The following is a 21,103-nucleotide window of genomic DNA, read 5'->3' on the forward strand; positions in this document are numbered from 1 at the left end:
GTCCAATGCCAGGCACTTCCACAGGCACGAAGAGGTGGGATTAGAAGCAGTCTATCTACCAGTCTGGTAGAGAGACCCCCTTCCAGGAAGGGTGGCTTAGAATAAAACTACCCCTATTTTACACTTTGACAAGCTCTTCTGGGTCCTGCCAGAGCAAAGGACAGCAAGTTTGCACAACGTTAAAAATCACAGGGTCTTTAAAAATACTATGTTGAAATACTCCATATACCTATTTTTAAAATTATTAATCTTAATTTTCATTACAATTGCATATTAACATATGCCTGTAGCAAGTAGCAAAACTAAAAATGCAGTTGATGCTCTTTAAACCAAGTTCATTTTTTACAAATGTGTCACAGAAGGCATCATCAGACTGATTTTAGTTGTCATTTTGAAAATAGCTGCAGGTTTGGAATATGTTTCATTCAAAAATGTCCAAGAGGAATCAGTACTTTTCCACATTTAACCCAGTTAAGTGCTGCTCTGTAGTACATCTCTCTCAGTTTCTCTGTGCTAAGTTACACACAGTTGCTACCTCTGTGTTCTCCCAGCTTTAAGCGCCCTTTTCAAAGGCAACTTGTCAGAAATGGCTCTTCTCTCCTGAAAATTACAACCAGAGCTCCTTGTCCCATCTGATCCTTCTCTCTTGGAGTCAGCGTCAAGAACTTGCACTGACAGCGAAGGAAGGAAGTTCACGCAGGCTCAAAAGAATGGTTTCATTAGAAATTTATTTCTTTAAACATGGCCACTTTGAGATTAATGATACTACTTCAGGGAACATGAAAGAATAATAAACAGTTTTAGAAGGGAAACAATCAGGTAAGTCAGGATTTGCTTTTCAAACAGTAAAAGGCCAAGCTCCAAGAGGCAATCAATTTTGGCATACGAGGACTAGTATTTTCAAATCCAAAAGTTGGTTTAGTTTTACAGTGGAAGCTGACTGCAACCTTAGCTACCTTTCCACAACGCTGGACTCAGTCATAACTTAAATGTACAGGAGCATAATGTGAAAAGATTTTGTTTTATTAATTAAAAGTTAACAGCAACAGGCACATATTAAAATGAATATGGCAAAGCCTTTACAAATGGCTTTACGCTGAAGCTCTCTTCCAAAAATGGCTGTTGCAACAAACTGTAAACAGAATTAATAAACAGTCTTTTACAATAATAACAGGGAAATACAAATGAACTAAAAGAAAGCACCAGTTTCTCAAACTAGATTACAGTTGTGCTTACTGTACTTAAAACAATGTAAAACAAATTACAAAAATGGAATGTTTTAAGTTTAAAATTAGTCCTTTAATTTTGTCCTAAAAAACATTTTCTCCTTTTCCCATCAAAAACCCATCAGTGGGTAATGTTTCAGTAGAGGGAGGAATACGTAAACAATGCACTTTTTTTTATTGTTTTTTTTTTCAAATCAAAAACAAATTTGGTCACTTAGCTTTGTGCATAGTTTAAGGCATCTGTAGCAATTTGTTACAGTTTCCTCCCCAGTGTGGCTGTTCATGAAATTGTCACATTCTAAAAGAATAAATTAAAAAAAAAAAAAAAAGAAAAAGAAAAAATGTTGCCGTTCAAACCCTTCCCCGAGCCCTCCCGCCCTCCCCGGTCCCAAACGTACTCACACACCCACACATACACACACGCTGCAGCGAAAGGGGCATTTGTACCCTTGTTCTGAAGGACACGCTTCCCATCCCACTTTATTTCAGATTGGCAAATACCCTGAGCTGATTATGGTGTTTAGACATTCCACCTTTTTCTTGCATGTGCAGTTCAAGTGTACAATAGTGAGAACAACATGCGATGTTCCCACTGCAGAATCGCAATGCAGTTCGGACGCTTCCCCCCCACCCCTTCCCAGATTCAGAAGTGTTTTTTCGCTGATAAAAAATTGCATTCCCATACAGCACTGGAGTAAAGCTTGGCTGTGCTCTATGATGAATGCTCAGTTCCCAGTGCGCAAACAAAATTATGGCAAATGGGAGGCTTTTCTGGCATCCAAAGAAACAAGAGCTGCAGTCTCAAATTTGATCTTTTTCTTTAAAAAAAGCAAAAAAACCCAAGTTAGTGGTTCCTTCACAGCCATGCGCAAAGGTTAAGTCTAGAACCGACAGTTTCAGAGTACATTTGTAAACATCAAGTCTTGCCAGAGGCAGCAGAGGATGGGCACTTCACATTTCCGTATTAAAACAGGGACTGAGTGGAAGGTATGCTTTGAACACATTTATGCGAGTCTTGCTAAATTCCAAGGGAGTGGAACAATCCATGTCAAGTCTTAGATTTGAAGACCGTATTCCAAATATCATGAGAAAACCCAAGCCATGGGGCACGATGGCGCTTCCGTCCCGTTGCTCCAAGGCTCGGTCGCTGCTGTGCTTTGCATATTCGAGGTTCCGAACACAACCAACCGAGGCGGGTGCATATTGCTCTATGTTCAGATCTGGCGGCTTAAAAAAATTCTGGGTCAAATGGTCTGTGTCAAAGGAAAACTTGGAAATAAATAATGCTGGCATCATTTTACCATTCTACCAAAACCTTGGGCTGGCATGTGTCTCCTTTAATCCAACCGTGCGGATACCGAGGGAAGAGGCAGTTTTGTCATGGAGATTGAGGTCAGGACAATCGAGGTTCCTGAGGTAAAATGTCTGAGTCCATTTCCTCAAAAGTGGGGTCAACATCGTCACCGCTGCCCGCCTGTTCCCTCTGCACTCCCTTCCAGCTTGCCTTGTTCAGTCCCAGGTGGCCAAGCATTGTCTGTGACAGCCTCGTGTTGGAAAACCGGGCCCATTCCCCAAACAGTGGTTCCACTAAGTAAGTCATAAAACCTTCAAAAACAAGCAAGCAGAGGCAGATTAAATAAAAAAACAATACAGAGAAAAAGCAAAACACTTAAACCAAACACTTCAAATAGCATTTAGCAGCAAACAATAAATGTGTCAAACTACTATTCTCCAACGTGCAGTTAAATATTCATTTAGATATTTTGGGCATCTTTACAAAAACTCTCTCAAAATGTAAAAGATTTTACTGATCAGTCAGAAGAACAGCAATGCACTGCATTACAAATTAACCTTCTTTCTTTCACAGCAATGACCAAATGAAGACAAATACTGGACAATATGGAGGGGGAGAGAAATTTAAACATCAGCAACTAAGTCACACAATTTAGAAAACCTAAAGTTCTAAATATTTTATAATTAATTACCCTTTGGTGTGTCTGAATTGTACTACACAAGGGGAAAAAGAATATATTGTTTTCACAATAGTAGGGCGACTAAAAATACTGTAAAATATAAATTTTAGAAACTTTTTAAACAAGGCCACAAAACAACACACTGATGTACTTTGTGTGTATGCACATGTTCATTTATTTGTAATGTCTATTTCCATTAAGCAAAAAATCAGTGATAAGATAGCCAAAACTGAGTCTTTTAATTAAAAAAATACATGATTTCCTAGCATTCTAAATTAAACAGTGCAGCTGATTGAACACATCAGCTTTTGTGTCAATCTAAAACGTTAATTCACACTGTGATTGTTGTTAAATTTGTTCTTTTCTTTTACTAGGTTTTTAACTGAGTCCCACTTCACCTCCATAATCAACTTTTATTAAAATTAACTATAAAAAGACATTTTACTATTTAAATATTTAAATCCAAGTCAGGTTAGCAAAAACTATTAATATCATGGCTATCCACCATCCTCCATCACATCTCTGCCCACCTCCCTCCTTAAAGGCTGTATTTAAAGGGAATGCTGACATTCCAAAAAGCTAAACCTAGCATGCCCAGTTGTGACAAGCTCAGTGCAAAAGGCACCCAAGACCGTATGGCAAGAGGAAGGGACCCTCCTCTTCCCAAAATACCCTTCAGATGGGCAAAGTTCTGGGCAGCAGTGTGGAGAAGTCAGAGAGCTGCCTCCCACGCTGTACCTGCTCTGTGAGGAAACAGAGGGGCTCCAGGACTGTCAGGGCAGCACCGTTCAGAAACAATTCCAGAGAGGTTATGTAGCAGATAAAAATAAAATTGCTCTTTATTATAAAGTGCTGCCAGACACAGAGTATGTTCAGCCTCTAGGAAATGTATCCAAAATGTGCTTTTTTTCAAATTGCATGCTGAAAGAAATCTGCTAAAATGAACTGAATTGCAGTTACCAATCTGGATGTTGGCAATAGTTTCTGTCTGTCGGTCACAAAGTGGACTCACACCCAAGTGATATTTTTTTTCAATATCACCTAAAGAAACAAAAGTATAATGCAGCCATTAAATCATCAAGTCCCAATCAAATCAATCACTAACAGAAGTGAGCTGTGAGCATTGGTTAACAAAGACACTACCCTGCAGCTGATGGAATGCATTTACTTCCCAATTCCCAAAAAGCCAAGCAGATCTGTCAGACTAACAATACTTACAACTACTGTATTTAAATACTTGGTATTTTTCATTAAACAGTAATTACAGAAACCCCATAGAACCACAAGTTTCCTGAAGGATTACCATCCTCTTTCTTGCAAAGCCTGTACTGTCATAGAAATGACAAATTAATCCCCCCTCAGCAATATGGAAGGGGACAGCTTAGCTTTCAGAAATTTCTCGCTAAAGGCAATTTGTGTTTCTGCTTCCCCATCACCTTTATCTAAGATTAAGTCTCACATGATTAGCACCAAATAAAGCAGTCTGTTCCCCATTTACCATATTCACGTGCAAATTAGCAGATCTACAGTCCACCAAACTACCCTTAATTTTATTATATAACAATTTAATAACAATGGAGCAAATTCACTCCATTTGCCAATTAAAGGCTTTATTAACTGTTTTCATAAGTAATCTAAACTGCACAGTAACTAAAAATCTCCCTGGCTCTTACCTGCTTACCAACAGGCCTCACAGCTGAAGCTTAAATATTGAAGACACATGATGAACATATTCCATAATTTTCTGAAACCACTAGGCCAATTTAAAGTGGCCATAATTATTGATCTGAAGCCCCTTTCAGCTGAAGGATGCATTGCATCAGCCATTCTAGGTTCAGAGTCTAAGCTGATTCTCTGCTGGGTTTTAGTAACTCTGACCTTTGGCAGGAAACACAACCCATGAAAGTAAAAAACTCCTATACTGCACATCTCTGTTAGTGCTAAATATAAATGGACTAGGGCTCATGGACACTCTCTCCACACTAAATACATTATACACTAACAGATACTTCTACTCTTACTTGCCTTGATGGAAGAACTCCTCCGTTACTTTTTCACTCCACTGCTTGCTCAGCTCCCATGTCCGACAGGGGTTACAAATATCTGCACACTTCAAAGCCATCTAACAAGTTAACACACAGTGTTAGATCACCTTTCCTTCCACACAAGTGCCTGTAATTACCAGCTCCTGATAGCAGATTATTTTAGGTTTTGTGAATAACAAACCTGCCTACCATTTGTGCTCCAAAGTTATGTTCTGTAATATTTAAAAAACACTCAGGGAATTGTGAGATCTCATGATCCTCCCTGAGTAATATGGAAATTCAGTCAACTCAAAGTATTTCAGGACCACTATATTTAGTATACTCACTGGTACAGGAACCAAAAATAACTTCAGAAAAAGAAGCATCAAAGCAAGCAAGCAGTATTTTCCATTTCTGGCTCTCATGCTTGTATTTTTAGCAATAGCTTGCACAAGACAGAACTTCTCATCTGTTTGTCCACTTTCTCTTATAGCCCACAATATGAACCTAGTAAGAAAATGCCTACAAACCTAAGATGCTCAAGACTTTTGTTTTTAAAGTTTGCTAAAGCTCACTAGCACAACTGCAAACTGATTCACAACAGCTGTGCTTTCCTTCCCCAAAATATGTTCTGACAAAGCATTTTACAGTTCTGAGGCTGCAATGGAGTTGTTAGAAGGTGTTTCTTTGTCTTGGAAACACCTTGCTTCAGCAGCTTTAAGTTATCAGACTTACCAACACACACCATCACTGGGAGAAGTGCTGGCTGTGGGAATTGAAGTGGAGGGAACAACCTCTTTGTAATGGAACAGAAAGACTAAAAGACAGTTCTGCTCCATTTTGAAAGGGGGAGAAGGCCTGGCTGAAGCAGTATTTAGTATTTTAAAGTAAATTAGTTTTTCCACTAAAGTGCAGTTTTCAAAAATACGAGCAGTAAGATCACCTGTAAGATGAAGTGACGATGGTTTGCGTTCTCCAAACATAGATCTCCTCTATCCAAATGGGATCGGAACATGGACAGGTACTCGTTTTGTTGACTGATGTCTGTGGCAAGAATGAGATCACCTATCTGGCTCTCCATCAGCTGCCTGAAATAAGTGACACCAAACGTTCAAAACAGCCATCACTAGACCTACATGGCATTTTATCATATTTGTTATTACAGAAATACAAGCTTTATAATAACATTTTCACTGAACTGTTTGTTTTCTTTTCCTGAAAAATTCCTGCAACATTCACAGAAGTATCAGAATATTTCATTGGCAGCTTTCAAAAGACTAAAACAGTTTTTAGCTTTTTTTCCTCCCCCTCCTTTTTTTTTTCCCCTTTAAAAATGCACGAACTGATTGTCTCAAGATTATTTCTTGTCAAGAGTAGGTGAAGATGGTCTATTTTAAACTACAGTTGTGGTGGCAGAACGGGAAAAGACTGCCAAGTTTAGTCTGAACAGGTGCTTGACTACATGAATACACTCCTTCAGTGTGCTTGCAATATATGTTATTTTCTGAGTATCACGTTGCACCATGAACTGCTCTACTCTACCAGCACAGTATCCAGGAATTCTTAAAATAGATCTCTGTATTTTGTACTCAAAACTGCTGTGCAATAACTTATCTTGTTTTGCAGGGCTGTCTTAGCTGACAGATTGCTTCTATCTGAAACTAATCTATACTATGTGGTATAAACATACCTGTTTTCTAATGACATGTGTGCAAATAAACCAGATTCTCTCAGCAACCCCACTGCCGATCTCCAGTGATGGTTCTCTAATACTGAGGTATTCTGTGAATTAAAAGGGAATATCAGTCAATGCCTTTTTCTTAAACTGAAGAGCTATATACAATTTGGCTGTGTTTTGGGGTTGGTGTTGTATTTTCTTCTCTTCTTTTTTGCTTTTCCCAAAGGTTAAAACCCACAAATCCTGAATACTTAATTTGCACAATTTTTTATTCCAGTGACATGGAAACAATGTCTGCATTCCATCCTACCACTACCTAAACACATCACAATTTATACTCCTTTTCTATACTCCTGTCCAAACCTGGTTTTAACAAAACAACTGATTTTATCCTTACCTTATATAAAGTCGCTAAATAATGATTTGTTTTAATTAGGAAAGGTTGGTTAACGCCTGGGTGATCCAAATCATGCGTGGCAGCTGCTATTAAACTAAGCAGGACATCCCATGGAGTTAAAGACTTGGAAAGCTGCAAGGCAAATCCAACAAATGTTAGTAATGCAATATGGCCTTAGAAAAAGTGCATGAATGTTGCATTTTTGGTTTGCAGTAATTAAAAGCCAATAGAAATCTGGAGAAAATCTTGAAGATGTAAAACTAACATTCCATTGACTTTTCACAGTATTCCCCCCCTCCAAAAGCAACAAAATTTCAACAATGGTTTAAGCATTATTCTTTCTGAATGGCAAAGTCCACTCTTAAAATATGCCAAGTCCACTCTTAAAATATGCCAGCACACAAAACCCTTTGTGTCTGGTAATGAAGCACGATTCCTAACCAGACCCCATAAAAGCAGCAAATTCTTAAAATTAGCTCTCCCTCTCATTTACCAAGTCTATTTGTGTCTACTCTGCTTTAAATTCATATTAATTTTAAAAAGCATGAAAACCTTTCCTCCTAAGAGGAAGAAACTAATGCTCTGGAAGACTTAGAACTATTTAGAATGTATTTCTACATTTATGCAAAATTGTATTTCAAGATCTACCAGGAATAGAACCAAAGGAGGAAAATCTGCCACAAATAAATATTTCCAATGAGCATGTCAATTATCTCAGTGTGCATCTACATGGACTTACTGTCACTGTTCATAGGTGTTCCTTCTTGTGGTTGAGAGGTTTTAAAGTTTAAACTCGGTAACAAAGTCTATTTTGCACTAAAACAGAGAGGACAGTTCTGCCCATATAAAGGTGAACTGCAGCGAACACCCTGCAAGGACAGAAATTTATGTTCCCTGTTGCTTTTGCCATGTATCACACCTCACATGTTTATTATGTACTTTAGTGCAACAGAGCTGGAGTTCAGTACACTGAACTATAGCTGTACATGTTACTAAAAATACCAAGCCTATTCTTGTATCTGAAGCTTTACAAAACTTCCATCACGAGCATTAAACAAAAAATGCTCAGAGCTTCCAAACTGAATGCCATAAAAAAGCTCATCATGTACCAGCTTTGATCAGGCTCACTGCACCAATTGGTCTGAGAGCAGCACTGAGAAACTGAGTGGGAGGAGTGGGCAAAGAGCCTCTGAAAAAGGTTTTATGGAGCCAAAATTTACTTGTTTTTACCTCAGAAGCAGAATAAGGAGCTATTCAAGGGAATATCAGATTGGTGATAATCTGCATCAAGGTAGATAACTTTTCATCTAGCAACAGAGCACTAAAGCTTTCAATTTAATACAGGACACAACTTTGCCCTGAAATTGTCCAAGACATCACTTGAAGCAGCCTGACAGCAGTCTAAGTAGTAGAGGAACAAACACTAAACTAGTTTAGTTCCTTAAGGTCTGCCGCTTTACCCTTTCTTAAAAAGAAAGCCAAAGAGAACTCCTGATGTATTGCTATGGACTGCCTCTCATAGAAGTAAACCGTTCAGTAACAGGAAAGATGAGCAAAGCAAGAGTAATGGTAATTTATGGAAGAAAAAAAAACATCCCATATGACAAGTACACAGGTTTGTTGTTGCCAGCTCTGACTCAGGCTGCAATTCTATATAATGTCTTGGGGCACAGCACTATATTAAACAGCTGCAACTTTAATTCCCTGCTCTAGTTCAGCAGGAAGTCACACAAAAGACAATGTCAGCTCAGAGTGGGGAGGAAAAGAAAAGCACACTAAGTGTGAATCCACAGCCTCAGCAATAGGGAGGGCAAGGGAGAGTTCAAAAGTGTTTCTTGTTAGGTTCTTAGGTTTCTTTACTTTTGATAAAGCCTGTATGTGCATATACACATACATATATGGTTTATATATAGACCAATGACCTTACTGCTCTCTACAACTGCCTGAAAAGAGGCTGTAGCCAGGTGGGGCCTGGCTTCTTCTCCCAGGTAACCAGCGACAGCATAGAGAACACAGTCTAAAGTTGTGCCAGGGGAGGTTCAGGTTGGACATTAGGAACAATTTCTTCACTGAAAGGGTGATTAGACATTGGTATGGGCTGTCCACACTGGTGGAGTCACTGTCCCTGGAGGTGTTTAAGTCAAGGTGTTTAGGTGGATGTGGCACTCAGTGCCACATGTGCCATGGTCTAGTAGACAAGGTGGTGATTGATCACAGGCTGGACTCTAGCTCAGAAGTCTCTTCCAACCTAAATGATTCTGTGATATGTGCACACAATCCATTCATGTGCATATACACACAAACACATATTTCTGTATGTATGATGTAAAAGTGAGAATGCTCCTTACCTTGGGCTCTTTTAAGTAACAGTGCATGGCCTGAGTCACATCAGCAGCATGAACTGCATTATGATAAGGATTTTGACTATGATAATCTTCTTGAACCATAACTGCAGGAAAATAACAAATATCCAAATTTAAATAGAATTGCAATTTTTTCAAGGACCATTTAATATGCCCCTATTAGACACAGAAATATGCAGTATCACAAGTTTATATAATAAAGCATCAGAGTCAATAAATCATCAGCTGAACCACAATGCAGCTGTAAGATTTTTATGCAAAGAAACAGTGTTTGCTAAAGGAAATCAACTACATGTAAAGTTACCTCAGAGCAAAAATTAAACAATTTGAAATCAATATATAATCTGAGATACTCTGACTTTGAGAACTTCCCAGGGAAGAATCTTCCCAGGAAGATTGTCTTTGACAATCTGTCTGAATGATGAGGCAACACTGAATACAAAATTAAAATTATGCTATTTACCAAACCATTAGGATGACTTCATATCATGACCTGAAAACAAACAGGACTTTAGGGGAATTAAGTGCTGCTTTCCCATCATATGAAGTGTTTTTCTTTCCCAGTCAGGAAAGTGGAAAAGGAAAACCACTTCTCTATGTATGCTAGGCATTTTCTCATACTTGGTACTCAGGCAAATGTAAGCCCATATGCAATTTAGAAAAGAATCTCCTTTAGATGCTGGTCTGACTAACTACACCTATATTCAATATTCCCTATTTAACTACTTCTTTGCTTTCCTCCTCTTTCCTCCATCTTCCTGACTGTCCTGGAACATTACAGGCAGAATTCTTTGAAGGGCATCAACATTAGCTCAAGTACTGGGAATGAAAAAACTATAATGTTAAAAAGGATTGAAGGGAAGAAGCACAGCAATCAAACTATATTCTAAAGTCTTGCCTACTACCTCTAAAGTCTTGAGGTTTGCTGGGAAGAACTACACATTAGTTCTTCCAAGTAAACCTCAAAAGAACATTTTCATGTCTGACTACAGACTGTCAGTCCCACCAAACAAACATGCCCACAAGCTTATTTTCTACTCAGTTTACAAGGCCAAAGGATCCATGAAACTGTGAATGTAATGTTACAGCATTACTGACATGGTATTTGTGAAAGCTGAGGTTCATGAAAAGTCAAAATACGGTCACCACCATGTCATCTCAATAGTACTCAATGGATAGGTGACAGCTCATATGAAAAATAATGAAAATCAATATAAATGTCTTTGGGCTTTACTAACCTGCAGTAGAACTCTCTCCCACCTATTCCTCAGATCAAGTGCATGAATGCATATATACCTGGCTTTCTTTTTAATTTTTTTATGGCTTCATAGGCTGATCCAGCTACCTGAACTTTACAATTTTCCTAACTTACTTATTTTATTAAAGCAGACCTAGGTCAACATTTTGATCACAGTTTGCCAGAATCAGAACAGCACAACCACCCTGTTTTCAGGAATGCACTACTTTGCATTTTCTCTCCCCTGGTTTAGGTCTGGAATAAGAATCTGTAAAGACACAGTAAGAAGATGCAGATCTCCAAGCAGATGATGGAAATCACTGAAAGACCATGTGTGTAAGTGTGTGTGTATATATATATATATATATATATATATACACACACACACACAAAAAAAAATAGTTAAGATCCCATAGGGGACTAAAATCAAGATTTCTCTACTTAAAAAGATTCCAGTAGATTCTCATATATGTGAATTTTGTGCGGCACTGGACCATTTGAGCTGTCCTAGTCTTCTGGAATTTGATTTCAGATTGCTATGGATTTGAGTATAAGAGGTAGCAAAAGAAAAGAATGAATTGTGTTCATGCTAAGAAGCTGTTTTTGGAAGAAAGGTTCTTTGATTTTATAATGGACTAAGACAGAGCTTTTTACTGATATTAAGTAGAAGGCATTACCAAAAAGGGAAAGGTGCTGATTTTCAAATTTAGAATAAATTTTGCCTTCTTCAAAATCTAATCTCATTTTAGTGGATTATGACTTTGAATAGTCATATCTAGTTAGAATTCTCATCTTCTGATAACCAGTTAACTAAGCTAGTAATTTCTAACTGATTTTTCAAGTATTATTATTTGCATGATGTCAACTAACCCAATGAGAAAAACAAACCACATTCAGTTAGAACTCCAGAAGCCTAAAACCAGATTTCCATAATCATTTTCCTCCATTCCAAGATATCAGTCATTAAGGTCAGCTGATTAACATTCCTGAAACTGGAGAAAATTTAGTCTATTTTGAAACAACATGAAATGCAAGACAGAACTGATTTTATTTTTTTAACTGAAAGAGAACTAAATTGTGAAAACAAAAACATTCTCTTATTTGAAAGGGGAGAAAAGACTTCCAAATGTGATTGCTCCCCTGTTAAGCAACAAGCTTTGTAACCACAGAATTGTTTTCTCTGAAACTGTGAAAAACTGCTGAAAGGGACCAGAAACTTGTGTCTCCCAGTCAGTTAAAAAAATCATCCCATTTCACAAAATTAAAGGTACTGTCGCAGAAGAACCAAAGGAAGGAGGTCTCCTACCAGCACCTGTCTATGCATTGGGAGGCAGACAGCTCTGTCAACTGAATGTACCACTTGGTTTGAATATTTTCAAGGAAGCATTCCAGTGACACAGGCCCAGACATTAAATTAAAATTGTCCCATACTCTGTCTAGGGAGAAACCATGTCCACAGTGCAATGCTTACTTGTAGGAGAATTTGAGCAAGCCAAGGGTAAAACCAAACTGGCACCAAAACCTATTTCTGACGTATTCCATACAGTTAGGAAACTGCATCATTGGAAAAAAAAAAGATCAATACAGAACTAAAAATCAGAACAAAGAAAGTAGCTGTCTAGCCTGTCCCAATACAAATGTCACACAGTGTCACGTATATTCCTGATTGTTTAATAGATACTGAATAGATTTAATAAATAGAATACGGCGTCAGCCATGAAACTATTAAACTTCTTAATACGTATTTGGATTTAACACAGAAAATTCTATTCTCATACAAACTTTAAAAGACCATCTCAATAAATATAATTCAAATCACTGCACAATGTAGACTGCATCAGTACCCTTCAAACCTCATTGCTAAACTACAACCAGGACTTCAGTTAAGGTATAAAAATGCAGATAAACAGCAACATTCATCAAAATAAAAAGCTGTATTTACCCAAAAATCTACGAAGTTTCATCGTATCTAATTGGAAGTGTTCAATTAGTCCATGTAGATTAAACAGATGAAAGGTTAAGCTGACTAGACTGTTTCCTAAAAATAAGATGAAAATACTAATTCATTGGAAGCCATGAAATCAGTGACTCTTCCATAAGAAATGTATTATTTCAAACAAATTGGTCACAAAAATTACACAAGCAAACTTCTTTACACCAAGTCATGATATTCTACACCAATTCATAAATATTTAAATCTTACTACATGACAAGTTTCCATTAGCTGTCTCTAGTAACCAGTGGTTTTGCTTAATTCTAATGCATTCACCAACTGTCCAATGGCAACTGGAAGAAAACGTTACTGAACATTAAAAAACCTGTTTCAACATGCAAATCCATTATAATTATATTCCATTTTATAATTATATTTATGTAACATATCACAAACACATATACAAAATACAAATGTAATCAGCCAAAAAGAAAAGCTAGACAATACTCTTGATTAGAGGACATTGCAAATATGCTCTCTCTCATTTTCATCATATATTTTGCTGGACTTATTTCACCCGGAACTCTACAAAAAACATAGTCTTACAAGCTTATAATATTTGTTATCTAATCATAGCTTTATTATAATCTTTTGCAGTGGTAAAGTAAGTAAAACTGCAAGAGACACAGTCCACAGTGTTTCTTTTTTAATAGCTTGTCCATTATTTGCTCTGCAAACAATGTCATGGCTGAGAATCTTCGTTCAGCACTACAAAACCTAGCACTGACAAGAAGACAAAAATTTCTTCTAAATCAAGTTTATTACTAGGCTAGAATTGATGTATTCTCATGTCACATCCTCACAATGAAATAAATAAACAATTCTTGGAACAATGTTTACTGGGGAAATTCCTTCACAGAGGTTCATCCAGGGCTGCTCATCCAGCAGTTTTATATACAGCACTCTGCCCTTACAAACTTTCAAGAACAAGGCTGACTGATCAAAGGGTCCTCCTAAAATAATTTAATTAGGATTCAGAATGGATGGTGGTATCATAAGGCTTCCACAATAGAAGCTCTTCTGGTGGTACTTTAATAAATGCACAAAAAAAAGCACATCTAAAAGGTAGAGAGGGCTCTTATAAGAAGGATGACTTCAGAGTTCTCCCCTTTGATAAACTAATCCAAAAGAAGCTATGCTTACATGTTAACTTGTACACATAGCTTTTTTTTATTCAGTTATGTAAAGTTTATCATTATCTGTATAAGCATTCTGTTTTTAGAAGTCCTTACTATTTTCATTCTTTCCCATCCATCTTCTGTAATTAATATAACTGTGAGGTTACTGCTTTTATACTTGATTAGGCAAGCACCCCTTCAATGAAATAGAAGAGAAAAAGATCTTTTGGTGCCACATTCTCCTTTTTGAACTTAATTTCTTGTTCTGGCAACTGTAATTGCAACTTTGCTACCTACTCCACATGACTGCTGCAAAATCTGCAAGAGCTGCCCTCCTTTCTCTTCGCCACACTGGCATAAATGTCACTGTGAAATTGGACTTGCCCATCTCCTCCTTCCATTCTGTTCAAAACCCAGCTGCCATTGCTGAGATTATAACGCAAAACTTCACCCTACCCACTGCAGCAGCCCTCCCTCCTCCTTCCCAGCACATTTACAGATCTCTTTTCTGCCTACAAATGAACAATACTTAGGGTTTGGTTTTTTTTTTAACCAACTATTCCTGTAGTTCCTACTGCTATTTGCAATGGGCACTCAAAGTCACCAAAATGTTCTCTTCCTTTTGCTATGTTGTGCAAGCCATGTGTACAGCAGCTTCCCTCTGCTCAACTCCCGATTCTCCAGGTATTCTATGTCATAATTATAATGCATTAACACCAACCTGTCTCTTACAGCACTATAAAGTAATAGAACCATTCTATCTAACACTACATTTATCAGAAAAATACTTGGTCAATATAAATGACCTTTTGGACAGAACCATAAAAATTACCAGCATCCCATAATTGAAAAAAAGAAGTCAAAGATCATAAAATTATTTGTTAATTTGTATCAAATTACTACTTTAAGTTACTAAGAGAGAACAGCAACCTATAAAGTACATCAAGTACTCTTCTAAAAATCAATTACCAGTATCAGTACTGGCAGTATCATTATTTTAATGGAGTGACCAGGCAAACTAGGACTCAGATTAAAAACTATTAAATCAAAAAGTACTACCTGATGGAATTTGCACTTTTTAGTAAACAAACAATCGCAAACAACACTGCAACATAATACCATAGTTAAGTTATGCTAGAAGATCAACCACAAATGAAATACCAAAAGTAAACTCACCATTTGTCAGTCTATCAAAAAGAAAAATATCAAAATTCCAATTTCCAACCTTCTCCAGCATACACTGAAAAGAAACACAAAAGCTGTCATTTTTCAATCAATATATGTCTATCTTCCTGTAGCTCAGAGGAGTATTTAAGATTTCAGAGACAGATGAAGTCTTTAGAACTTCTACATAAAAAATAGTAGTAAAAGAATAATTAAATTTGTCTGATAACTGAACAGCATCACACATTTACAAATAAAAAGAGCGGAGAGGAAAAAAACAAACAATAAGTGTCTTGACAAAACTGGTTGGAGATCCTCCTTTCAACCTTTAGGCAGTTTCTCAAAGACAATTAAAAATAATTAGGTTCAAATCAGAAATAGTACGGCAGAATGACTGTGCATTCAGACTAGCAAATTAATCTCCATGTAGTCGTTTACCTTTTCCTTTTTTTCCCTGCTTACAGGACAGTATCTATATGATTCACTAGATACTTGAGCCACTGTATAAGCATTTTAACTTAAGAACCTGGCCTTTGACTTTTCACCCCACTGAATTAGTACATCTTTATCACAGCTGTTCCACATGAACTGTTCTTCCCACAACAGGAGTGACCAAGAACAGCAAACAGTACAAGAGGCCTCACCAGAGCTGAGCAGTCCCAATCGTTGCCTCCCTTACCTGTATCAGAAATACCTGTCCAGCACATTTTACAACAGATTCCTGCCTTCTCTTATTCTCATTAGATTGCTAGAGCTGTTTTGTGACCTAATTATTGGTTCTAGCTTTTCTCTACCAGCTACTAAAACTCTGCTATCAGAAGAAACAAAAGCATTAACAGTATATTTTTATGATTAAATTACATGTACATTTTTAACATCCATTCTCCAGGTTCTCTGATATTTTTGTATACCACAGGCTGATGGAATTCAGCACGGATACATGCATTGAATTATAAGTACATTCTTTTTCTGTGTCAGATTACTAAAAAAGCACTACATGCAGTGACACAGCCTTTGGGATATTGAATAACCTGAATAACCTTTGCCTGCTCAATCCCCTTCAACACTTTCCATCCACTGTTGCAAATACAGCAGCCGCTCATTCAGGTAGCTGCTCCCTTAGCACTAACTCTCTTCCCAGTATCTGCTTTCCCTGCTTTAGTGCTGAACAAGTGTATTACAGCTATCACTTTTCTTTTCTAGAAGAAGTGCCTACCAAAGAAAAAGTCAGTTTGACATAAGCATGTCCTGAGAAATCCATTTACTGCACTTTCAGGAAGTCACTCTTCCAGTTGTTCACTAGTGAGCTTTGACTAAAAATCAAAGGGAACTAAAAATCAAAGGGGACTAAAAATCAAAGTTGTCTGAATTGCTCCATTACATTTATTAAATACAGATACATTTTCCTCTCTTAATTTTTTTATTCAATTATTCAAGGGCATCCTTAATTCACCAGTTATTAAAAAAAAACCAAAACAACAATGTAAAAAAAAAACAACAACAACAAAACCACTAGCCACATAAAAATCATCTGAGTAAACTTGTGGGCAGTAGAGGAGTTTGCTACAGACCATGACATTTTGTCTGGATTTCATTACAATATATACATACATATATATATATATATAAACACAGAAAAATACATACACACATACATTAAAAAAATGCTTTAAATTGGTGTTTGGTTGCACTTTTAGTATATGATATAGTTATATATACTAGCAAGCATTTAGAAAAACATACTTTAAAAAAATAAAAATCAAGCAACCAACCTTTGCTTGTCCATTATAATCATCATCTAAAATGTTTGAAGAATTTGGAACAGTGATACCACGGAAAAAACGGGAAGATCTCAGGTATCGCTGGAAACTAAGCAACCTTCTCACATTTCTTGCAGACACAGAGACCTCAATTTCAGAATTTGCTACAAAAAACAAGAAAATAAACACTCTCTCTAAAAAACCTTTATCAAAAAGATAAGTGCTTAGGGAAGTTTGGTATAAAGATAATGCATTTTTTTTTTGAGTATCAAACATTTCAGCACAAATACAGATATTTTTATTAATACTAAATACAGAGCCATGGATTAGAAAAAATACATTCTATGCAAGCATCCTGTGAAGAAAAACAAATACTTAAATCATAGCTGCAACTCATCTTTTTAAGGAACTCTGTTATTGAAAGGACAAAAATATTATGGATATTGTTTAATAACACATACAGTACTGCAAACAATTATTTCTGGAAAATTGCTGTCATGTACACACATCCAATCCATGTCCCTAACAAATCACCAAAGATAACATGTACACCAGCAAGAGAGTATCAGAAACTGAGTGTTGATAAAGGAGATACAAATAGGCTTTGAGCAAGTACAAATTACTTTTACACAGTTTAGAGCTCAGAAAATCTCTTTACTATGCTGAAGTTTTAAACACACTCAAGTAATTTCGGTGCTTTTGCTAATAACTATACTCTTCAGCCAAACAACAAATGACATTTACGTTCACAGCATATCTAATTCTGTTTCCCAGTACGATGAAAACACAACAGAAAATTATGTCAGCCTCGTTTCAAACATTAATCCAAATATTTTGCTTTATTATTATTAGGTTAACTGATTTACACAAATGACCAATTCTAGTTTATGTCCAGTTCCATTTGATATGCCTGAAGTGTTTAAGAAACCCCAGCATCAAACTACATAGAGCTATAGTTCCTTTGTAGCAAGCCAGATATTCTCATTTTGAAATACATTAGGCCAAACTTGGCCTTTACTTTCTTTTCAACAGTGCCCCCCAATAGCAGTTTTATATAACCAACAGGAAGCCAATAATCTTATCTTGATATTCACTCAACCTGCCTGAAATGACTCCTGTTAAATAGTAAAATTTTTAAAAGAGGTATTAAGTAAGGAAGTCAGTGCCAACATGCTCTTTTTCAAAAATGCAGATCATAAAAAAACCCATCATCATAACTCTGTAGCACAGATCTCTTGTCCTTCCAAAAACAAGACATATTAGAAGTTGGTGAAGTAAGGAGTTACAACTTTTATTCTTAAAGTCAGTCTAAAACGTACACAGGAAGGTGTAGCCTTATTGACAATCTGAACTAAAAGCCTCAGTGATTCCTTGTGACAGCAGCTTAATTCTACATAACAGAAACATAAATATGTATCCATTTACATTTTTCTCCCTGCAGAAGTTCCAATTTACTTTCTGTTCTATGCTAGCTTATTAATATATAAATGTTAAATTAATATATTAATTCACAAAATACACTAATAAAATACCTCTAAATAGAGCTGACAGTGCCATGATCATAGAGTATCTAATCAAACATAGCACCATTCCCTACCATCGTCTGTGTTAACAGAGATTAAACTGACTCAACTGAATCTTCTTTCAGACATGCCTGAAACACTTCATCAAGACACTGAAGTTCAGGGCTAACACAGACATCTCCACATGAAGTATCCTTCTTCAAGCTATCATTCTCAAGGCCAAGGGCTCTTCCTCTGAAGACACTGGTACCTATAATATACCCCAGGGTTTTTTTAATTAAGTAAACAGATGTACTACGTACAATGAAGGTTGCTTATAAAGCAACATTCATGTGTTGAGCAGGAAAACGAATAGATTCTGTCATGCTACATTACTCTACCAATATTTCTAAGCACATTTGTGAGCATGGCGTTACAGTCTGAGCACTACCAGCCTGCATAACAGAGAAGCAGGGAGCAATACAGCTGCTGCTGCTAATGCAGTATATGCTACAGGTAAGAAGTTTCTCTCTCTCACTCTTGATCCAATTCCTTCAGAGCCAGCTTTCAAAACAGAAATTATTGGGTTGAAAATCAAATAATATAAAACGGTTATATTTAGGTTATAAAATTATCTAAAATATCCACAAAGTCACACACAAAAGCCAGAGACTACACTAAATCTCATTAAACAACATATTTAAAGCAGGAAAAATGAGCACTTTTCTGGAAGCATAGATAATTTTCTTGTTCTCAAGTGGTTTTCTACAGATCTACAGTTAACAAAAACTTGTTTTTGTTGTCATGCTACAAATTAAGTTTCACCGTCACAGGTACCACCTGTTAATCTTGGAGGGAATAGTACGCTGTCGGTTCTACAAGAAAAAGAGCAGCTTGTGGCAGCAAAGTACACAACAGAATACAGAAATGCAACAATTTGGCAGTACAGGACTGTGTTCCACCTATACTTGTATTCAAAGTCATTTAGGAGGAGTTGCATATCTTCTTGCTTCAGGATTTTTTCTGGTGATGATAGAGGTACAGAGACAAATAAGTTACTTGGTTTTCTGTGAAGCTGAACCATCATTCTCTTCACAATATGCTATTGACACTTATTCATCTTACAAATATGCTTAAACTCTCTAAATTATCACCAATTTACATACCTTGTAAACCACACATTAATCTTAGTTTTTCTATCCCTTGTTAAAAGAAAAAAAGCAAAGCCTACATTATTCCAGCTTTCCTAGCAGCAATGCTGCTTATTACAGAATCAAAGTACTGATGAGGTAGGAAAGTACCAGATGAGGTTCATCTGGTCAAACTCTTCTGCTCATCTAGACCACACTGCCCAGAACCATCTCCCAGAGGCTTCTGTGCATCTCCAAGGATGCAGACTCCACAACCTCTCTGGTTGTGTCAACATTTGGTCACCCACCCTCACAGTGAAAAAGTGTTTCCTGATGCGCATCACTTTGTGCCTATTACCTCTGGTCCTCACACTGGGCACCACTGAAAAGAGCCTGGCTCTGTCTCCTTTGCACTTTCCCTTCCGGTATTTGCATACATTGAGAAGTTTCCCCTTGAGCCTTCTGCAGGCTGAACAGCTCCAGCTTTCTCAGCCTTTTCTCATCAGCCCTTTAATCTTCCTCACCCTTTGCTGGACTCTCTCTGGTATGTCCATGTCTCTCTTTTACTGGGGAGCCCAGACTGGGACTCCAGGTGAGGCCTCACCATATAGGTGCTGCATATAGGAGAGGTATCACCTCCCTCAACCTGCTGGCAACATTCCTCCTAATGCAGCCCAGGATACCACTTGCTTTCTCTGCAGAAAAGGGATATGGCTGGCTCATGTTTAACTTGGTACCCACCAGGAGGCCCAGTTCCTTTCTGCCAAGTCACTTTCCAGAGGGTTGCCCCCTGCTTGTGCTGGGGCCTGGGGCTGTTCCTCCCCACGGGCTGGGCTTTGAGCTTCCCTTTGAGCTATTAGTTATTGCACATGGATAGCCCCAGCTTAACTAAATACATGTCTTTATCCTTTAGATATGAACTCCCAAATTAGCAAAGAGATTTTGAGCCCTCTGCAGCTCCAGAGCACCTGATTTGTGGGACTACATCAACCCAAAAACTAAATTTCTCTCTTAAACAGTTAAACATTTACCCCAGGACAATTCAGAATAAGCAAGTCAGATGCAGAGGTTTGACAGGCCATTAATTTAAAGGGGAGGCTGAAACAGAAAAAAGCTGGCTTTTAAGGAAGGGAGTGAGGGGAAGATACATTCTCCAGCTGCAGGAACACTGATAGCTACTGTGCCTGCCTTTTCCTTTCCCTCACAGACAAATTATTATTAAGGACACAAAAACCAAGTGCTTTGTGGTTTTGGCAGATCAGCTAAGGCCATTAAATGGAAAAGACTGGTAAAATGAATGATACAGTTGTGCAATGGAAACTTGGCATTTCTCTCCTGGCACATTCATTCCCTTTAGATGCATGATTAATATAAGAATGACAACCTCCCCTCTTCTATCACGAGTCATGAAAAGAGATGCTAATTTCAGAGACCCTACCAAACCGAGGCTCAGTAATGTATAGATCATGGAAAGGAGACAGTGAAGAATGAAGAGTGCACTGCATTTGCTCATGAACAAGCATGCTGCAAAAACATCT

The 21,103-nt window shown here is 37.3% G+C and overlaps 1 protein-coding gene across 13 annotated transcripts in view; it reads right to left on the reverse strand.

Annotated features, from left to right (window-relative positions):
* Nucleotides 1-709: 709 nt before the first annotated feature.
* The window catches only part of PDE7A (phosphodiesterase 7A), a 75,556-nt gene continuing 55,162 nt past the window's right edge, over nucleotides 710-21,103 (reverse strand). For all 13 annotated transcript variants that reach the window (XM_038122814.1, XM_038122791.1, XM_038122782.1 and 10 more), the window contains 10 exons: nucleotides 16,946-17,097; nucleotides 15,186-15,249; nucleotides 12,841-12,936; nucleotides 9,647-9,747; nucleotides 7,299-7,430; nucleotides 6,914-7,005; nucleotides 6,167-6,311; nucleotides 5,225-5,321; nucleotides 4,160-4,240; nucleotides 710-2,831 (listed from right to left, as the gene is read on the reverse strand). In XM_038122814.1, the coding sequence (XP_037978742.1) occupies nucleotides 2,620-2,831; nucleotides 4,160-4,240; nucleotides 5,225-5,321; nucleotides 6,167-6,311; nucleotides 6,914-7,005; nucleotides 7,299-7,430; nucleotides 9,647-9,747; nucleotides 12,841-12,936; nucleotides 15,186-15,249; nucleotides 16,946-17,097 (1,172 nt within the window). In that variant the 3' untranslated portion in view covers nucleotides 710-2,619. The remainder of the gene's footprint in view (nucleotides 2,832-4,159; nucleotides 4,241-5,224; nucleotides 5,322-6,166; nucleotides 6,312-6,913; nucleotides 7,006-7,298; nucleotides 7,431-9,646; nucleotides 9,748-12,840; nucleotides 12,937-15,185; nucleotides 15,250-16,945; nucleotides 17,098-21,103) is intronic.

The sequence above is a fragment of the Motacilla alba genome, chromosome 2, assembly GCF_015832195.1.
Source record: "Motacilla alba alba isolate MOTALB_02 chromosome 2, Motacilla_alba_V1.0_pri, whole genome shotgun sequence".
Taxonomy (NCBI): domain Eukaryota; kingdom Metazoa; phylum Chordata; class Aves; order Passeriformes; family Motacillidae; genus Motacilla; species Motacilla alba.